The sequence below is a fragment of the Cyrtonyx montezumae genome, unplaced genomic scaffold (genome assembly GCF_038088225.1).
Source record: "Cyrtonyx montezumae isolate F1298 unplaced genomic scaffold, pur_monq_1.0 scaffold_19, whole genome shotgun sequence".
Classification (NCBI taxonomy): domain Eukaryota; kingdom Metazoa; phylum Chordata; class Aves; order Galliformes; family Odontophoridae; genus Cyrtonyx; species Cyrtonyx montezumae.
Window position 1 is genome coordinate 5222726 of NW_027071925.1, and position 17785 is coordinate 5240510.

At 52.3% G+C, this 17785-nt stretch overlaps 2 protein-coding genes across 2 annotated transcripts in view; one reads left to right on the forward strand and one right to left on the reverse strand.

Annotated features, from left to right (window-relative positions):
* Positions 1–11256, reverse strand: part of RPL38 (ribosomal protein L38) — a 149910-nt gene extending 138654 nt beyond the window's left edge. Inside the window, exon 1 of the mRNA XM_065735390.1 lies at positions 11251–11256. Within this exon, the coding sequence (XP_065591462.1) occupies positions 11251–11254 (4 nt within the window). The 5' untranslated portion in view covers positions 11255–11256. The remainder of the gene's footprint in view (positions 1–11250) is intronic.
* Positions 1–17785, forward strand: part of SLC39A11 (solute carrier family 39 member 11) — a 57128-nt gene that overhangs the window by 6204 nt on the left and 33139 nt on the right. Inside the window, exons 4-5 of the mRNA XM_065735381.1 lie at positions 1821–1979; positions 14388–14511. Of these exons, the coding sequence (XP_065591453.1) occupies positions 1821–1979; positions 14388–14511 (283 nt within the window). The remainder of the gene's footprint in view (positions 1–1820; positions 1980–14387; positions 14512–17785) is intronic.

Genomic DNA, 17785 nt, shown 5'->3' on the forward strand with positions numbered 1-17785 from the left:
CAGGGCTTCATCTTGAGTGCGTGGCACACGCTGGAAGGGGAGATCAAACTATTTCTGCTTTAGATGCCTCTTGTCCTGTGATGCTGTGGGTTTGTGTCCTGTCTCTATGGGGTGTGAGGGGGGGATCCTGGGCTCTGTGTGGCCGTAACCACCGTGTGCCAGAGGCAGAGCTGGTGACCATGGGAGTAGGCTGGGAGGGTCACATCCCACAACTGAAAAACCATTGCTGCTCTTTCCAGGGTGACTGTAGAGATTCACTGTCACACTGACAGCCTGGGCACAGAAATGAGTCCCTTCTCCTTCCTGGGTGAGCCCAGGAGCTCAGTGCTCTGCTCTTTGAGCTGTTGAGGTTTGGACAGCCTTTAAGCTGTGCCTTGCTCCTCTGGGGGCTGTGTGTAGCAAGGCTGGGGGAGCTCTGATGCTGACTTCAGTGGTAATGGGATCTGGAGGCTGAGCTGTGTCAGCCCTCTGTTTCACGTGGAGAATGTTATCTTAACATAAGATGACAATATAATTCTGCAAAACCTTTCCCTGTGTTTCCATGTTGGGGTGTGTTGTTGTTTTTTTAAAGGGAGGTGGCATTTGAAATATGAAGTTTGACAGCTGTGGTTAAGTCTGACATGACAGCCTGCTTTCTTCTTACTCATAGAGAGCTGAGATTTACACAATCCCTCGGGGACTGGTGTCTACAGCAATAGGCTTCTCACTCCTCCTTTAAAAATTGTTTCTAGTGTGGAAGTTCATTACACACCTCTCTTCTGCAGGAGGATGCTCGTGCAGCGAGAGTGAGCTGGGCAGGACCTTCTCTGAGCACCTTGCAGCTGGCAGAGCATCCTGTCCTCCCCATGGGGTCTGTGGGGTGGAGAGCAGTGTCTCACAGCATCCCCACTGGTGGGGATGGAGAACCCTGGAAAGATTGCTCCCCTCCATGGTCTCTGTCCTCGTCCCAGTGTCACAGACCCATCTGTGCTGTGCAAACAGAGGGCATCCAGCTGCTGCCTTCACTGCCTCTGCTTCATGCCTCTCTTCCCTCCCCCCTATATGAAGCCTGGCTTTAGGATAGAGACTAAATCATCACTGATCCCGATGGGGTCAGTCCCCAGAGCTGGTCCCAGGTGAGCTGCAGCGTTGTTGCTGGGGCTGAGCTGGTGATTTCCAATTAACCCAGCCCAGTGCGTCATGAAGCAAAGCAGAGGAAGAGATAAGGGGATAAAATACACATTGGTGATAGGTTCTTTAGTATGAGCTGGTGGAAGCGGCGCCTTGCTTGGCTTTGTGTTCTCTAATCTGGGAAACACCCAGAGCAACCAGCTGCAAGAGAACCTGCCCTGCCCTGGGCTGGGTTGGAAAAACCCCATAGATCCCAAATTCTGTTTTTTTGGGATAGTTCCTTCTCCTTCCCAGGTGCTGCTGTTAAACGCTGTGTGCTGCACGGAGCTCTGCTGGGATCTGTGCCCAGAGCAGGCAGTGCCTGGGTGTTCCCCAGGGATAAGGGAGATTCTCCTGCTCTGCAGCTGCTCCCATCTGAAGGACTGCAGTGGCTGTGCAAATTCTCCTAACCAGCTCGTAGGCTTTGCTCACTGCTTTAGGTTTGAGCCAAGCAAAATGCTCTTGGTGCATACTGATGGAAAATCCTTCCTTCTCTATCCTCGAGTGATGCATCTGGGCCGGGAGCTGGGCTTGGTGGCAGTGCTGGGTTACTGTGGTCACGCAGCCTGTGAGGCTGAGCACATCGGTGTCTGTGGGGACTTCGGCTCAGAGCCCGTGGGAGCGTAGCAGCGTCGTCCCCATGCTCTCACCTCTCACCTTCTGTCTCCTAGGTCATGCTGGCTGCCTCCTATTGGTCCCTCCTGGCTCCAGCTATCGAGATGGCCGAGCACTCCGGCAGCTTCGGAGCCTTCGCTTTCCTCCCCGTGGCCGTGGGCTTTACTCTGGGAGCAGCTTTTGTTTTCTTCGCTGATCTGCTCATCCCAGTGCTGGTAAGTGAGTGCCCGAGGCTCTGCCCGCCCCACGCCTGCTGCATGCCATGGGGCTGACCCAGTGCTGCAGCCACAGCTGGCCCCAGTGTGGGGTTCATGGAGCTGAGCGAGGCACTGCTCACCCCAGGCTGTGGGGTGGGGTTGGATGCAGGAGCTGTGCACAGATGGCAGTGGAGCAATGCTGCTGGCTCTACTGGCAGTCCCAAGCCACAGAACCTCATGTGCTTTGTGCATCCTCTGTGCTTCCTTTGGCTTCTGCTGTGACAGAAGCCAGATACAGGCTGGTTTCTATCAGAGGTCTAATGAAACTCTCTTTTCCCCAGGACTGTGTGGCTCTCTGTGCTGAATGCAGCTTTAGGCTGTCTGTGCTCTTTTTCCTCTCTGCTTTTTTTTTATTTTCCACACTTCTGCTTTTGTTCTTTTCACTGGCAACACTTTGCAAACAGCTCAGGTGTGACCTTCTGTTTCAGCCCAGAGGTTTAATTTGCAGAGCTGCCAGCCCTCTGAGCATCTCAAAATTGAATGAGCCGTCCTACTGTCTAAGAGTATTATTAAAAAATAAATAAATCAGAAGATGTTGGCTGAACATCTACGGCTGAAAACCTATGAACAGCTTCATCTGTTTAAAAAAAAAAACGAACACAACAAAACCCCTTACAAATAGATTAAAAAAAAAACACCTCATTTTAGTGTAAGTAGGATTATCTGTGATGATGAGTGAGGAGTGTGGGATGCTCCCTTTGAGGAGTGGCAGAGCTGATGGCCGTGGCTTCCAGGAGAGCTGTGTCAGTGCTCCCCACACCCTTGCATTTCGAGCTTCTCCTAACAGGGTACAGCAGATGTGCCAGATCTCTCCCTGGCTCCTCTCAGTGCTCCCAGAAATCACGCTGTGTTCTGGGGCTGTGTCCTTTTGCTCAGCACCTCTCAGTGCAGGGCTGGGGCTGCTGGCCCTGTGCCTTTTGTGTCTGCTCTGTGCAACCTGAGGTCTCCAGCACTGGTTTGCCCTGGTTGCACGGTGCTGGCTGGGGCTGTGTGTTTGATCAGCTGCCTGATGCTGGTGTTACTCAACAGATCAGACAAACAGTTGCACTGTGAAACCTGCTCCTTCCCAGCGCTGGTGCTTTGTGCTTGTGTGCATTTTGAAATGGGAATGCGTGGAGGGGGAGGAGTGCTGGGCCATGAGATTCTTGTGTTGCAAAGAGCAGGATGGAGCCGTGACCAGGGACAGTGCCAAGCGTGTTAGAAACGCTTTGGTTTTGTTGGGGATCAACACCCAGCCCAGTCCCAATGGGAGCTGCCTCCTGCTTCAGCTCAGCTCTTTGTGCTGCCGTGTGCTCTTCACCAAGCCTTGATTCTTTCTTCATCAGTTAACGTCTCGTGGTCTCGATCTTTATTTATTCTTTTCTCCCTCCCCTTGGGATCAGGAGATGCAGGCATGTCGATGAGAGCAGTGGGCACGCCGGGCAGGAGGAGCTGTTTCCATATGCAGCTCTGGCAGAGAGCACTGCCTGTCCCTGGCTCCCCTTCCTCATTGCTGTGCTGTATAGCAACGGGTCCTAAAAGCTTTTAACGACTCCTTATCACTCCAGGGCTGCTTCCAGGTGGGAAGCACGGCCTTGCTTCCCCAGCAGCTGGCATCAGCTCTCTGGTACCCGACTGTTTGCTCAGCAGTAGCACTGGGGGAGGGGGGGGGGTTAAGCCAAGACAAAGTGGTTAATGATGCTGAACAGCTGTAGTCATTAAATTCCCTACAAAAGGCAGATTTAATCTATTACATCTTTATTGTTCACGGCTTCCCTGTGGGAAGGCTTTAGCATGTTTGCTTGTCCTTTTGTTGGGCCTATAGAGCTGGCAGAAGACAGCAAAGTGTAACAGGGTGTTCAGGTGTGCGTGGGGAGTGTGGCCTATACAAAACAGACCTCAGAAGCCTGAACAGTTGGACATTTCCTTTGTGTTACTAACCACCTCCTTCCATGTCATCTCTAGCCCAAGTGTGCTGGTTTTGGTGCTCTGGGTTGTGCAGCAGGGTGTTGCTATACCTTCAGGGAATGCCTTACCCCACTGTGACCTGCCTGCCTCTGGCCACAGCAGGTCTGCAGCAGCTTCCTCCCTCCTGTGCTGAATTGTAAGGTTAGGGCCACTTTGTGATGTTTTGAGGGGAAGGTAGGAGGGGGTGAGGAGTGCTCCCCTTGCTCAGACAGCACTGGGGCTGAGGGTAACAATCAGAGCCTCTGAAAGAGAATCTGCTTAATAACAGCTGTGTGTTGGCACAGCACTTGGCACGAAGGGTCCCTGAGGCCAAATATCTGCCTTTGGTCTATGGTACTGCATAAGAACGCTGGAATTAAGGAGTATTATTCTCATCCTTCAAATCTGTCATGCAGCTCTGCTGACTCTGCTGGTGTGTGTGATGTGTTGTGCTCCCACCGTGGGGTTCTTGCTTTAGCCTTACCCTTCCCAAGGGAGTTCTACAGGAGTCTGAAGGATGCAGTCAGCTCTGCTCTTCATCTTCAAACGCTCCCTGGCTGCTTTTGCTCCTAAATCCTTGCATACATGCGTGTGTTTTGCTTTTATCTTCGAGCTGCTGGACCCTGAGCAGCCTCTTGCAGCTAGGTCAGCCAGCCTCAAGCAGGCAGTCCCAGTGCCCACTGCTGCTCTTGTGTCCAGGTGGGTGCATTTGGGGCACAACCTGTGTTAGAGCTGTGGCTTGCAGGAGCTTCCTTTTCTGGATCACTGCCCTTTTAAAAGCTTGTTTGTGCAAGCAAAACTTGGTGCTGGTGGAGCAGGGAAGGTGGTTTGGGTTGGGGAGGGGAGAGAAACTGCCTCTGGTGATAAATCACTGTGGGGCTCAAACCCTTGTGGGCTGCATCACCCTGGCACATCCACCCTCCCATTATCCACACGGTTCCTTCCGCTGCCTGGCTGCATGACATCCTCTGCTTTGGGGTCATCATGCTAAATAGGATAATGATGCTTAATCACCTTTGTCTCTGCTACTTCAAGGCTTGCGGGGCTGTGGAAATGTCAGTCTGGGGCCTGGGCAAGTGGAGGGGATGAGGTGGGCAGCAGCTCATGGCTACCCTGCCTGGGGGCTCTTGGGGTCCCCAGCCATAGCTGGAGCAGTGTTTGGGTAAAGGATGAGGGGATAGAGGCTGTAATTCCACCTTGGACATACCTCCTCAATCAAATGTTGTATTTTCTTGCCAGCTAGATGCAGGGTTTGTTTTTTCTGACTGCAGAGTAAATCAATAATGCTGCATGTGATGGGTGGAGCATTCCTTAGATTTACAGCAAGTAGTATCTAAAGTGCCTTTTAAAAGCCTTTCTCCTGGGTTGGCCGGTGCTTTCTGGGGGGGGGGGGGGGGGGGGGGGCTGCGTGTCAGAACTGTGCCCAGCACCTGGGTGTTGTTCCTCACCTGAACTGGGGTTTCTCAGCTGCTGTTTGCAGCCTTGTGATGGCTTGATGAACAGGAGGGAGACTGGGGAGCTTGGCCTGGGGTCAGTGAGGGAGGAGTGAGTGTGCGAGTGGTGTAGCAGGGGCCAGATCCCATTAACCCCCCTTGCAGCAGGGCAGTGCTGCACTCCTGCCCCTCATCCATGTGTTTCTGAGCACTGCAGTGGGCTCTCAGTGTGTGCTGGCCTGGGTGAGCTCAGCAAAACCAGTGATACGTGTGAGCTGTTCTTAGAATCCATTCTGGGATCGAGCACTTTGCACAGTGGATTTTAGGCTATTTTTGGGAGCACTCTTGGGAATTACTTGAGAACTCAGTAAACAGACATCCGGGGGACACTGTCCTACGTAGTAATGGTGGTATCTGCAGTTTGGCTCAGGATGTGGCTGGAGGAGGTGTGCACTGCTTCCCAAATCCCTGCCCGCCCCAGCCGTGTGTTTAAGGCAGCAGCAGTGCAGCTCTCCTGTGGGATCTGCGTGGGGCTGGAGCTGCTGGCTTTGTTATTCCATGGGGTGGTAGGGGTGAGCTGGGGCTCATTGCCAGCATCAATTTATGAACAGAATAAAAATTCCTCATGTGCAATTGGCTAATTCCCCTGGGATGTGCCCATCACGAGTTCCCATCTTTAATGTGCTTTTTCCTGTTCATCTGCAACTCCTCGAAAGTTAATTAGCTGCACATCCTCATTGCTACTACAAGTGGAAGTTCTGTGTTGTGAGTGTTAATCGAGGGATGTGTGTGTGCTGTGTGTTTTCTGGTCTGCTGAGTTCTTGGCTGTGGGACTGAAGCTGCCCAGGGCTGGGGAGCATGGACCTGAGCTGTGTTAGGTGAAGACCTGGAGGAGGGGATGGCTGACTCTGGTGCCGGCTGACTCTGGTGCCTGGGGCACTGGAGGAGTTGTGCAATAAAAGGAGATAATGTGTTTCATCTGAGCTGCTCAGCAGCTCATTCTGTGGTCAGCTCCTGCGTGGGGAGCTCTGGTTGTTGGGCAGGGTGGTGATGGTTCAACCAAAACACTTCTGCAGAAGATGGGAACTGGCAGACCTGGAAACGGTTGGTTGCAAAACTCAGGTATCTGTGAGCTGTGCTTGCTGCTGGGCTTTCAGGCTTGCTCCAGATCCCAGCTGAGCTTGTGTTATGCATGTGCAGGGCTTCAGGAGTGGAGCCTCTGCCTTGTAACAGGGATGGGGTGAGCTGGAGGGATGGGGTTGGTGAGCTGCAGCCTGACTGTGCATTCCTGCTATGATCTGACTTCCTTTGCTTTGGGCAAAACAAACAGCAGCCCTTCTGCTGGGTCTGCTCCACATTCTGCTGGCTCTGGCAGGGAGGATCCTCCTCTGGGCAGTTAGGAAGGGGCTGTATTTGGAAGCAGGGAATGTGGGGAAGGTCCTTCCCCTTCTCTGAACCCACCTATAAGGATCCTTGGTGGATACCAGTTCTCCTCTGACAGCATCTTGCTGCTCCTGCTCCCCAAGGCAAGCCCCCATTTGAGTAAATGATATTTCTTGAGTGCTTTTGACAGCTGATAGACCCTACAGTGGTGGGAGATACTGACATCATGAGGTGTACAGTCCTGCAAAAAGCTGAGGCTGGGGACCCTGGTTTAATTCAACAAGCTGCCAGTGCTGTGCCAGCCATGCTTCACCCCATCACCTCCGTGCTGTGCATCTATGCCCACGATAACATGCTCATTTCCCTTCAGTTACCCTGAGCACGGGGTGTTACCTGCTAATAAGGCTCCAGTGCAGAGTGGGGCTGCTCTCTGCCCTGCTGCATTTCAGTTACTGCATAGGGACTGGCTGAGATTTGTAAAGGAGAAAAAAAAGCTGATCAAAACCACAGTAAATGGGAATAATAGGTCTTCCCTATACCTGCTAGGAGTGTCTGAGTGGTAACATGGGAGGTTGTTGCTGTCAGAGGCAGTTCTGCTGGATCCTGGGTGGTGTGAGCTCTTTGCTGCCTGAATTGGAGTGTGCACTGCTGGTTGCTTTGCTTTTCCTCTGGGTTGAGCTGCTGTGGGACTGCAGCACGTGAGGACACTGCTGTCCCCGTGCCTTGGGACTGGACTCTGATCCTTGTGGATCCCTTCCAACTTGGGATATGCAATGATTCAATGGAGGGCTCAGGGTTGGTTCTTGTTTAGGTGTCAGTTCATGGTGGGGGGAAGCATCCTCAGCTGTGGGATGAGCTCCAGCAGTGTTTGTGCACTTATTTTGGGCAGCTGCATGAGGCCCTGCGCACTCGTGGTACGATGAGTGCTGCTGATGATTTCTCATCTGTTCCTTGATCTCAAAATCCACCTTAGAATTTGTTCCTGGCATCACCCAAATTAATGCCCCCCACTGTGAAATGCAAACCTGTCATTAAGAGAAAGGAGAGCGTCAAGCTCCAATAGGTTGGGTGGTGAACTGTCAGGGAGAGGAAGCCTGCTTTCATGTAGAGCACGGAAAATCTCCCTGTATCTATCTATAAATGCAGCACGGTGTCAGCCTGCTCTCGGGGTAAGCTGTGACTCACCCAGATCTCGACACGCTGCCTGCTCTGCGGATGGGCTGCGAGGAGCTGATTTCATGCCTCGTGGTGAGGACAGTGGTTCCTGTGTTGAGACACACCTCGCTGCTGCACAGCCTGGCATGATGGGGAGCAGCTCGTTAAATGGATTGGTTTTGTTTAATGCTTTGTGCTTGGCATCCTGGCTCTCAACCCTGCTTGCACTCTGCTGCTCAGAGCTTGCCCAGCTCTGCACCGTGCCCTCACTGACAGGCTGACCACCACCCCACAGTGCTGCAGGACTTGGGGGATAAGGGCTTGTGCATTGGGTTGCATTCATTCCTGAGGTTCCTCTCATGGTGTATGCCCACCTAGGTGTCCGTCCTCCTCTATCAGGGCGAAGGGGGGCACTGGGTGCTGCCTCAGGATGTCACAGTTCAGGTGTGAAAGCCTTTGCGATGTGTTTTCCTGTCTCCTGCCTTGCTCTAGTTATTAACAAGACAGCGAAAGCTAGGTGATGTTAATCTGGTGCTCTCAGGCTTCACAGCCAATGCAAAATGAGGAGCTGCCTGCACGAGCCCTTCCTTAGCTGCGGGCTGGAAAGGCATCCTGTGCTTGGCTTACATTTCACACACACTGGTTTTTGTTTTAGGGCCTGTCAGAACTTTATAGGTGAGGTAAACACAGCACATATAAATAAGTGATATTTCATGGGTGCTTGGGCTGCGGAGAATGAGGTGCAGCCAGGAGAGGAGCAACGCTGTGAAGTTGATGGGCACCGATGGAGCTGAGTTGTGAAAACCCAGGGAGTGCTTTTTGCAGGTTTTGGCAGAAAAATTGGGGAGAAGAGGTGTGCTCCTGCTGTGCACGTGAGTGCTGCCCTATTTACCAGCAGGCAGGATGGGAGGGATGCTGGACCCTACTGGTGCTGCAGGGCTGGGTTCCTGGACTGGAAGTTGTGTTGGAATCCAGAACGTGAACAAAGTGTCCTTGAATGCAAAGGGTGAGCATAGCTTGTGTGGTTGGATAAGGACAAGCCCCACATGCAGCTGTGCCCCATGGGGACAGCCCTGGTGCAGCCTTGCTGCCCTGCGTTCCCGAAGCGTGAGAAATTGGTTAGCTTCTCATTGGCGGTAATTAGGATGTGCCTTGTTCCTCATTACGCCTCTCTTGTAATGAATTAACAAACTAATTGGACTGGCTGGGGAGATGGAAAGGCCTCTCCTGCTGGGTGCTGGGAAGGCACAAGGCTCCCTTGCCTCCTGCAGACGCCCCAGGCAGCTTGCATCTCCCTTGGGAGAACGAAAAAGGAGCAGAACCTTGAGCTGGGCAGTGAGTTTGCTGCAGGCTCCGTACTGGGATGATGCTCAGGTGCACTGCTGCAGGGGAAGGGGCTGTGTGTGAGGAGCAGTGCTCTGCCATGCCTTCCTGGGCCTGCTCTTCCCTTCTTCCCCATCAATTCCATCTGTGCTGATAGCAAATCACTCCTGAGAAGCGTACGGTGTGAAAACGAGCTGTTCCTTGAAGTTCCCTTTGCTTTTCTGCTTACTGTTGCAAAAAGGCTGCAAAAATACCTGCTGCCACGTAACAAATACGTGAGGTGAGGAGGAGGTAAAGAGAGGGCCGGGATGCATAGCTGCTCCCTGTTAGGCTTTGGTGAGCACCAGGAGTGAGAGCTTTGGTTAATCCTGTTGGCAGCTTAAAGGCTTATGGCTCACAATTAAAACCTCGGCTGGTGCTGACGTGCCAAGTGGTGGCAATGGGGCAGAGCCGTCCCTGGGGGGAATTCCTCCAGCTCTTTGCAGCTGGAAGAGCTTGAGGATGGCTGGGTGGCTGTGTTCCTGCTGCGTGCTTCTGGATGCGGCCGCCCCAACAGCCCTGCTGCCCTCGCTCAGCAGCAGCGCCTTCCAGGGGGGATGTGGGGCTTCTGAGACCATCACTAAGCCGTGGGCTGGTTGGGTTCAACGTCCCTCCAAGCCTCCTTGGGGAAGGAGGTTGGTGACATCAATCTGTCTTCTCCTTTTGCCGAAGCGGTCTTGTTTGCTTAACGAATTGTTTCCAGCTGCAATTTTCAGAAAAAAATTCAAAGCTATATTTGCATGCTTAGGGTTTTGGTTTTTTTTTGGAATGGCAGAGGTTACAAAAACTTCCTTCCCCTTTGCCGCATTAAATATTGCTCTTGACAAAACATCATGTTGTGTAACAAACCCCCTGGGCCTCCTCGGGGGCTTGGGAATGGCGTTCCCAGGGTGGGTGCCAGCAACATTCCTGCAGTGCTCCCTCCTGGAAAGGCGAAGCCCCAAATGCACGGATGAGAAAAACATTATATTTGGCTTGGACCAAGATTATCTGTCTTACCATCTCGTGTGCCTTCATGGGACACCTGGCTGGGGTGCTCTGGGTCATCCTGTGGGACTGTCCCCATCCTCTGGGAAATATGAGAGGAGGATTTGTTTATGGGAGCCGTGGTTAGAGCTGCTGTTTGCAATTCGGAAGAGTTAGGAGTTATCAAAGCAGCTGATAATTAGCAGTGAACAAAATGCAATAGGATTATATTGGTTACAGCTAAACTGGTACCAGGCTTCCTTAATATTCACTTAACCTTCCTTGTTCCTAGTTCTTGGGGGGAAGTTCTGCTGTCACATAACGACAGGACAGGCAGGAGAGCCCTTCCAGCTTGCTGTTGTCTTCTTGCAAGACGCTGTTGGAGCAAACCTGATGAACAAATGCTGATTTCTTCTTTGTATCCAGGGACGAACCTTCTGTTCCCCATTCCTGCTGCCATAGCTACAGGCTGTGTGGCCGTGGGAGGATGCAGTGTGGCAGGAGGCAGATGGGAGATCCTCAGTGTGGGCACGGGGAGTCCTGGGACCCCTCCCCCCACTGGCTGTCCCAGCCCTGGGGTGTGTTGGGGTGAGCTCAGTGCAGGCTGTGGGGCTGGGGGTGATGGGCTGAGCTCTCTGGGTGAGCTGTGGGACAGAGGTGTGGTCACCATCCCTGGGGGTGTTCCAGAACTGTGGGGATGTGGCACTGAGGGTCACAGCGATGGGCATGGTGGGATGGGTTGGGGCTGGGGTTGGGCTTGGACATCTTGGAGGTCTTTTCCAACCTTAATGATCCTGTGATTCTGCTGGGATGGGGAGCAAGGGTCTAGTTGGGAGCTATCTGTTGGGATTAGGGTTTGGGCTGTGTTTGTAGAGCCCACGATCTTTGTGTGTCCACCAGGACCATGCCAGCTCATGCTGTGCATCCCATGCATTTATATTTTCCACGTCATCTTTTCTAGCATGGTTCATGCTGTCCTGGGAGCATGGCTGGTAGCTCTCTGTGCATGGCTCCGATTGCCTCTGGTTGCACCAGCTCTGGTCAGGCTTTATGAAACCTGAGCCAGTTGACCTCTAGAGGAGGTGGAAGAATTCCTGAGACACCTCTCTGTCTCACTGTGAGCAGAGCTGACCCGGCTCTCATTAGCAAGCCTGAGAAGAACTGGCTTTGAAGTACCTTTCCGTTGGTACTGCCTGTTATTGCTGGTCTGTTATTAGCAGTCTCCAAATTAAAATGCAAGATGTCCCTGAAACACTTGAAGACCCATAAGCTTGCATATGATAACAAATTTGGCTTTCTCTTCATTAACACGGGATGGTGTGGCTGTGCTGGGAGCTGTGGTTGTGCAGGGCTCGGGGCTGCACTGTTCTGTCCCCACTGCTGCCCACCCCTCCTTGTGCTCTCCCTTTCTTTTACTGCTTTCTCTCCTTTAATAACCACAAGCTGAGAGCCTCTGGGCACCATCAAGACATCGCTTATTACCCTCTCTTATTTTTTTTTCCTCTGTATTAGCTCCTGGACAAGTTAGAAACGTTTATTTTAGTTTTAAAATCGCATCATAAAACCCATCCTATTTCTGTTTCCCTGTGCAATGCTTTCTGCCGTTGGCTGATGGATGGTGATCTGTGTCTGTGGGGCTGCTGAGGCGTCAGCTGGGCAGGAGCCAGCACAGCAATGGGTTGGCAGCACCCTCAGGTTCCGTACTGACTGCTCCCCACCAAGCTGGAGCATCGTGTTTTGTCATCCCAATTTCTTCATTAATTTGTTCTCCCTTATTGGTCGCATGGGGAAGGAGCAGGTTGTTTCTTAAAGGCATCACTCGTGTTGCGTTGCAGCTAAATGCTGTTCTGCTGGCAGCTCGTGGAGGGGGGAGGATCTGCAGCATGGGGGCATCTGGAGTGCTGCAGTCCAGGGCCTGACCCTGCTGCACAGTGAGAGCTCTCCTTCAGCCACTGCACAGCTCTGTGCTGATCCCTTTGCCCTGGAAGGACATGGGGAAGATGCCCCCCCCATGCAGTGGGGCTGGGGGGGGCTGTCTGCCCATCTGTGGCATTGGGGATGCTGCTGCTGGGCTCCTTCCCCACACTGTGGCTGCTGCAGGTGAGAGTTTCGTGGCCTAAATGGAACTTCCCTATAGCAGGGCATGAGCTTCTGCTGGCAGTGCCTGCTGCCCAGCGTGCTCTGAGGCACCTCCTTGGCTGTGCACTGTGCATAGAGGTGGAAATCGACTGTTCTCTGCTGCCTGCAAGGATGCATGTTTCCTTTGAACACAATGGGCCATGAAATCCTAACGACTTTTCTGCTGCAGCTCTGCAATCAGAAGCGAGGGCTGTGGGGACTCCTGTGCCCAGAATAGTTTCCTCCCAGCTCTGCGGGTCTTCCTGTGCCTGTCTTCTGTTGCATTTGGGCTTTTGGAAATAATCAGCCCCCGTGGTTATTTCAGTTAATGCTAATTAGTAGCACAAGCTAATTAATGTGGGTTGACTTCCCTCTTCTCTTTCTAATGCTTTTTTAACCCACTGACACATTCCAATTAAGGGACTCACGCAGGGACCGGACTGAAATGAGTCAGAGCGCTCGCAGTTGGAAGGACGGTGTGCTTTCCTGAAGGTCACTCGTATTTTTTCCAATTGATGGAGTTGTGTGTTTGTGCTGCCAGCAGGGAGGTGACCTGACCTTACAAGAAGCATCTGAAATACCTCCAAGTTTGTCTCTGCTTGCGTGGAAGCAGAGCTGCAGGTGCCGTGTTGATCATCATTGGCTGTGCAGTGAATAGCTGTGGGATGCTGCTGTGCAGCACTGCAAGCTCGGGGGCAAGTGGTCTGACCTCAGGAGGACTGTGCTGGTGGAGCCTCTTTAACTTGAGCTGCAGTTGTTTGGATGGTGGTTTCTCTTTGGTAGCTCTGTGTGTGGCCAGGGAAGCCTGAGAAATTCCATTCTTGGCTTCTCCCCATCGTGTGCCATGGTGCTGAAGCTGAGCTGTGTGTCTCAGCACAAATCCAGGGGTTGCTGCACATTACTTCTGTTGTCATGGATTCAATACAGTTAGCAAGATCCCAAGCCCAACATCCCACTGTGTCACTGACCATGTCCCTCAGTGCCACGTCCCCATAGTTCTGGAGCACTTCCAGGAATGGTATCCCCCAGCTGCTCTTTTGGAGGAGAAATTGTTCCTGCTCAAGCAGAGCAGCAGCTAACCCTACCCTGGTGCTGCGTGCAGGTGCTGGGTTAGAGGAGGTGAATGCACCCTGATTAAACTGCAAGAGAAAGCTGGCAGCAAGTGTGTGATTAGCATTAATAGCCCAGGTCAGACAGTATTATGCAAATGATGGGAGAAGAGACGACTGAGTTATTCATCTTTAACCTTTATTTTTGTTTAAAATGACCTTACCCAGTGAGGTTCCCGTTACTGCTGCGGGCTGTTCAGTGCACGTCCCTTCCTTCTGCTGCCACCAGCCCAGAGCTGAGCCCGTGCTCCTGCCTTGTGACATCCATCCCTGTGCGTGCCACTGCTGCTGGCTGGGAACCATGGGGCTCTGGGGGGGGGTGGGCTGAGCAGCCTGGGGGCAGAGCTCAGTGCCACATGTCCCAGAGCACAAGCAGGGCTGCTAGGATTCCTTTGGCCGATGCTCTGGCACGTCCTTGATCACAGCAGGTTTGTGTGAGCCTTGCCCAGGTTGGCAGGGCTTGGGGTCCCTCTTCCCTGTGTGCTCAGCTCCCTGCAGGCTTTGCACATAGCTGGATGTGTTGGTTTTGGCCATCTCATGCTGTTATTTGGAGATTACAAACACTATAGGGATGTACTCCAGCTGAGTCTGGAGCCTCACCAGGGTCCTCTGGCTCTGGAAATAACACCAGGTGCTTGTGAACGTGACATCTCACTTAAATGTCAAGGAAATTGGTTTAGTTTGGAGCATACTGTTTCCCATACAAACCCAGTGCATGCTGAAGAAACGGGACCCGGTGCCAACCTTTTGTTGGGGCCAGCAGGACTGGGGCACCATCCTCCAGGCACGGATGAGCTCATTGTCACCCAAGCATTCTCAGCCACACAGATGCTGGAGCAGTCCCTGAGGATGGAGCTGGGAACAGGCCAATGGGAAGATGTGGGAAAAGCCTAAAATTGCCTCTTGCATTGCAGGGTTTCAGTGGACCGCCTTCCACGGTGTTTGCCTTGAGCTGCGAGCCACGAGTGGTGAAGGAGAAGTGTGAGCAGGATCCTGTCTGCTGGTCGGACCACGGGAGCGAGCTGTCCATCCGGATAGGTAGAGCTGGGCTCCATCCAGGCAAGCATCCTGTCATATACCACCCACAGAGCATTTGGGAATGCCCTTCTTAAGCTGGCACCCAGGCTGTAATGTATGTGATTGACACTGACTTGGTTTTGACACGAGCGTGCAAAGTGCACCTCCTCTTCCCTCTCTGGGTCTGTCTGTGTGCGGGCTTTCATTCCAAGAATCCTTTCTGTTTCTACTTCAGTTCTCAAAACCACTTGCACGTCTGCCTGTGGCTATGAATTATTGATAATTAGATATCTAATTCACTGGGGAAATGAAATCATCAGTTCAGGCCGGAGAGAAGTTTACTCTGAGCGTGGGCACAGCGAGCCTGCCCTGCCCTTGGCACTCAGTGCCACGCGGAGGTTCCTGCTCTGCTGACCCTCGCTGCCCTCCCTAATTACAGATGAGAACTGATAGTCGTGCTGTCACTCCTCGTTTTTGGAGGCTAATAGGATTTCAGCTGCCAAAGTGAGGAGTGAAGTGTCTCCTTGGCAGCTCTTTCCCTTTAGAGAGCTTTCAAAGAAGGAACTCCCGGTTCAGAGCGGTGGAAGCTCGCCAGGTTTCCAATGTCCGTGGTGTGTGTGTGTGTGTGTGGGGCGGGGGTGCCTTGCCCTGTGTAAATCCTCTGCGCAGCCCATCTCGCTGTTCTGCTGCCCTGCAGCCTTTCTTTAGGCAAAGAGAATGTAATTTAGGGAATTAATCCTATAGCCCCTCTGCTTTTTCTAGGTTGGAGGTGGTGTAAAATGCTGTTTTAGTTGCCTGTAATTGGGAGCAGGCTGAGATGAAGAAACGATCCTTTTTGCAAAGAGCAAAGCTATCCTCCTTCACCAGGCTCTGTTATTTAACCACATTGCTTAATTGCATGTTTCATATCTATGGATTCTTCAGGATTTGAAATGCCAGCTTGCATTTCTCACTGGGAGGGAGGGAGGGGAGCCCTGCACTGGGCACAGCGGGCTGTGGGTGCTGGGGTTGGGAGTGGAAACTCCATCCCAGGGAAAGAGGAGAAAGCAGCCAGCCCAGCGAACCTAAACCACTGCAGTTGAACATTTTCATCTCCTGTCGTTGTTGCAAACAATAGTGCAAATGGTTTTGAGAACTGAAAATTTCCATCAGGCTCCGTGGTTTTTCTCTCTCTGGGGGAACAGCATTGAGAATCTCCAACGTGTTAAATTTTCTGTTTGTTTCTTGCTGTTTTTTCGCCTGCTCAGTGTGCTCATGAGGTACTTGGAGCCTTCGGAGGAGGCAGCTCTCCCCAAGTTCTGCTTGGCTGGGCTCTTGGGAACACTTTGGAAACATAATGGGTATTTTTGATGTCTAATGGGTACTAGCTGCAACATTTCAGCCTTAATTGCTGTTGAATCATTGACCCTTACTTCATATTTATGTGCTTGAAAATCACTAAAGCTGTGAAAACAACAACAGAAAATCCCAGAGCACAACGCTGTGTTGTTCTTCACATTCTACAGCCAGCAAAGACAACCACAGAAGCACAGTCCCACCAGGATGGGCTCTGTGGACGTGGGGCTGGGCATTCCTGGCCCCAGTTCCTCCCTGTCCAGCTGCTGACTGCTGGGGGGGGGGGTCCATAGGATGGGGGCTGCCCTGGAGGTGTTGCATGTGTTGATGTGGCTCCAAATGAGATCTTATGGGAGTTGGTAGGGGGTTTGTCCTGTGTGCACGAAGTGGGACGTGCGTGTCTGCATGCTGCTGTGAAATGGAGTGTAGGCAGATCAGTGTGAATTGCAGAGAAATATGTGTCTAGGCTCAGTGTTTGGTGAGTGAGATAATCTCTGGGCTTCAGTTACTACACATCCAGCCTTGTCTTTGCTTACTCTGGATGAGAAATGGCAGTAAGCTGTTTCTCTCCCTCCCTAGGATCAGGTTGTGATAAAGACGAGGAGGTTTTTTGACTTTGCTCTGCACGGGCAAAGCCCTTCAGGATTCTGCCCTCACCCTGCAGCCATCCCAGCTCCATAGGCCAACAGGTTTCCAAAGCATGGGAATACTTCCAGCAGATCACAGCAGGCTGTGCTCCCTTCTGCAAGATGGGAAGTCCGGGTCTGACCCCTTCCATCACAGCCATGTGCGTGGTGTTCTTGGGCACTTCTCAGAAAGGATTTACATAGGGCATGGCACCCTGCAACCTGAGCCCTGACTCACTCAGCTGGCGAGGCGTGCTGATCCTTCCCTTCCCTGTGTCCTGGTGCAGAGCCCTTCACCTGACCACTGAGCGGTGACGTTCCCAAGCAGCCTCCTTCATTCCTGCTCTAATGTTCCTACTGTGGCATCGCAGCTGAGGTTCTGTGTCCAGTACGTGGATGTCACTGCTGTGGAGGGGCACCATGCTTTGTGTCAGTGGCTCGGAAGGGCAGAGTGTAGGAAATGGCACTGTGGCATTCTTGCACAGTTCAGTGGGCGAATCCGCATGGGAAGAGCAGTTGGAGATAAGTAGTGGTGTGTGAAATAGCGTGCTTACGAAATGAAATTTCATTAAATGTGTTACTTATATGAGCCACGGGACTTGGGGACGTTGTAGACAAATCTTGTTAGATGAAAACTGTATCCCTTTTTTTGCTTAAATTTGAGCTGCTGCAGCAAACCAGCTGCACTGCCAGTGCCAGCCCCCGAGACCGTGGCTCATCAGAGTCTCTCTAATTCTCTGCTTCTTTTCTGAGGGTCATTCTGTCCCTCTCTGCTTCGTTTTTTTCCCCTTCAAAGGCAATTGTTGTGTATCAGAGTTGCTGCTGCAGACTGTGCGGAGAGGAATCAGACCTCGTTCGTGCAGCGCCGCTTTCATCAGCATGAGGGCAGTTAAAATCCTGTAATGATGTAATAAACCTCTGATGAAAGGAAGGAAAGGAGCTGCAGAGATGAAAGAGGGCCCCAAACCCCTTAGAGAGCAATTAAAAAGAGAATAGGGCAGGGTGGAGCGTTGGCTTTGTACATCAGGCACAGCATGTGTATTGCTTGCCTCTGTCACCTGGTTGTGTCCCTGCAGCCAGCCACGTTTCTCCTGGGACTGGGGCTGGTGTGTGCTGTGCTCACTGGGACAGCTGGAGTTACTGGGATTTCTCCTCCCTTGCTGTTCCCCAGGGCTCTGCGTTGGAGCTGGCCCTGTTTAATGTCTTAATATCTTCACTGATGACCTGGATGGAGGGGACTGAGTGCGCCCTCAGTATTTCTGACACTAAGATGGGAGGAAATGTTGATCTGCCTAAGGGTGGGAAAAGCCCCACAGAGGGATCTGGATAGGTTG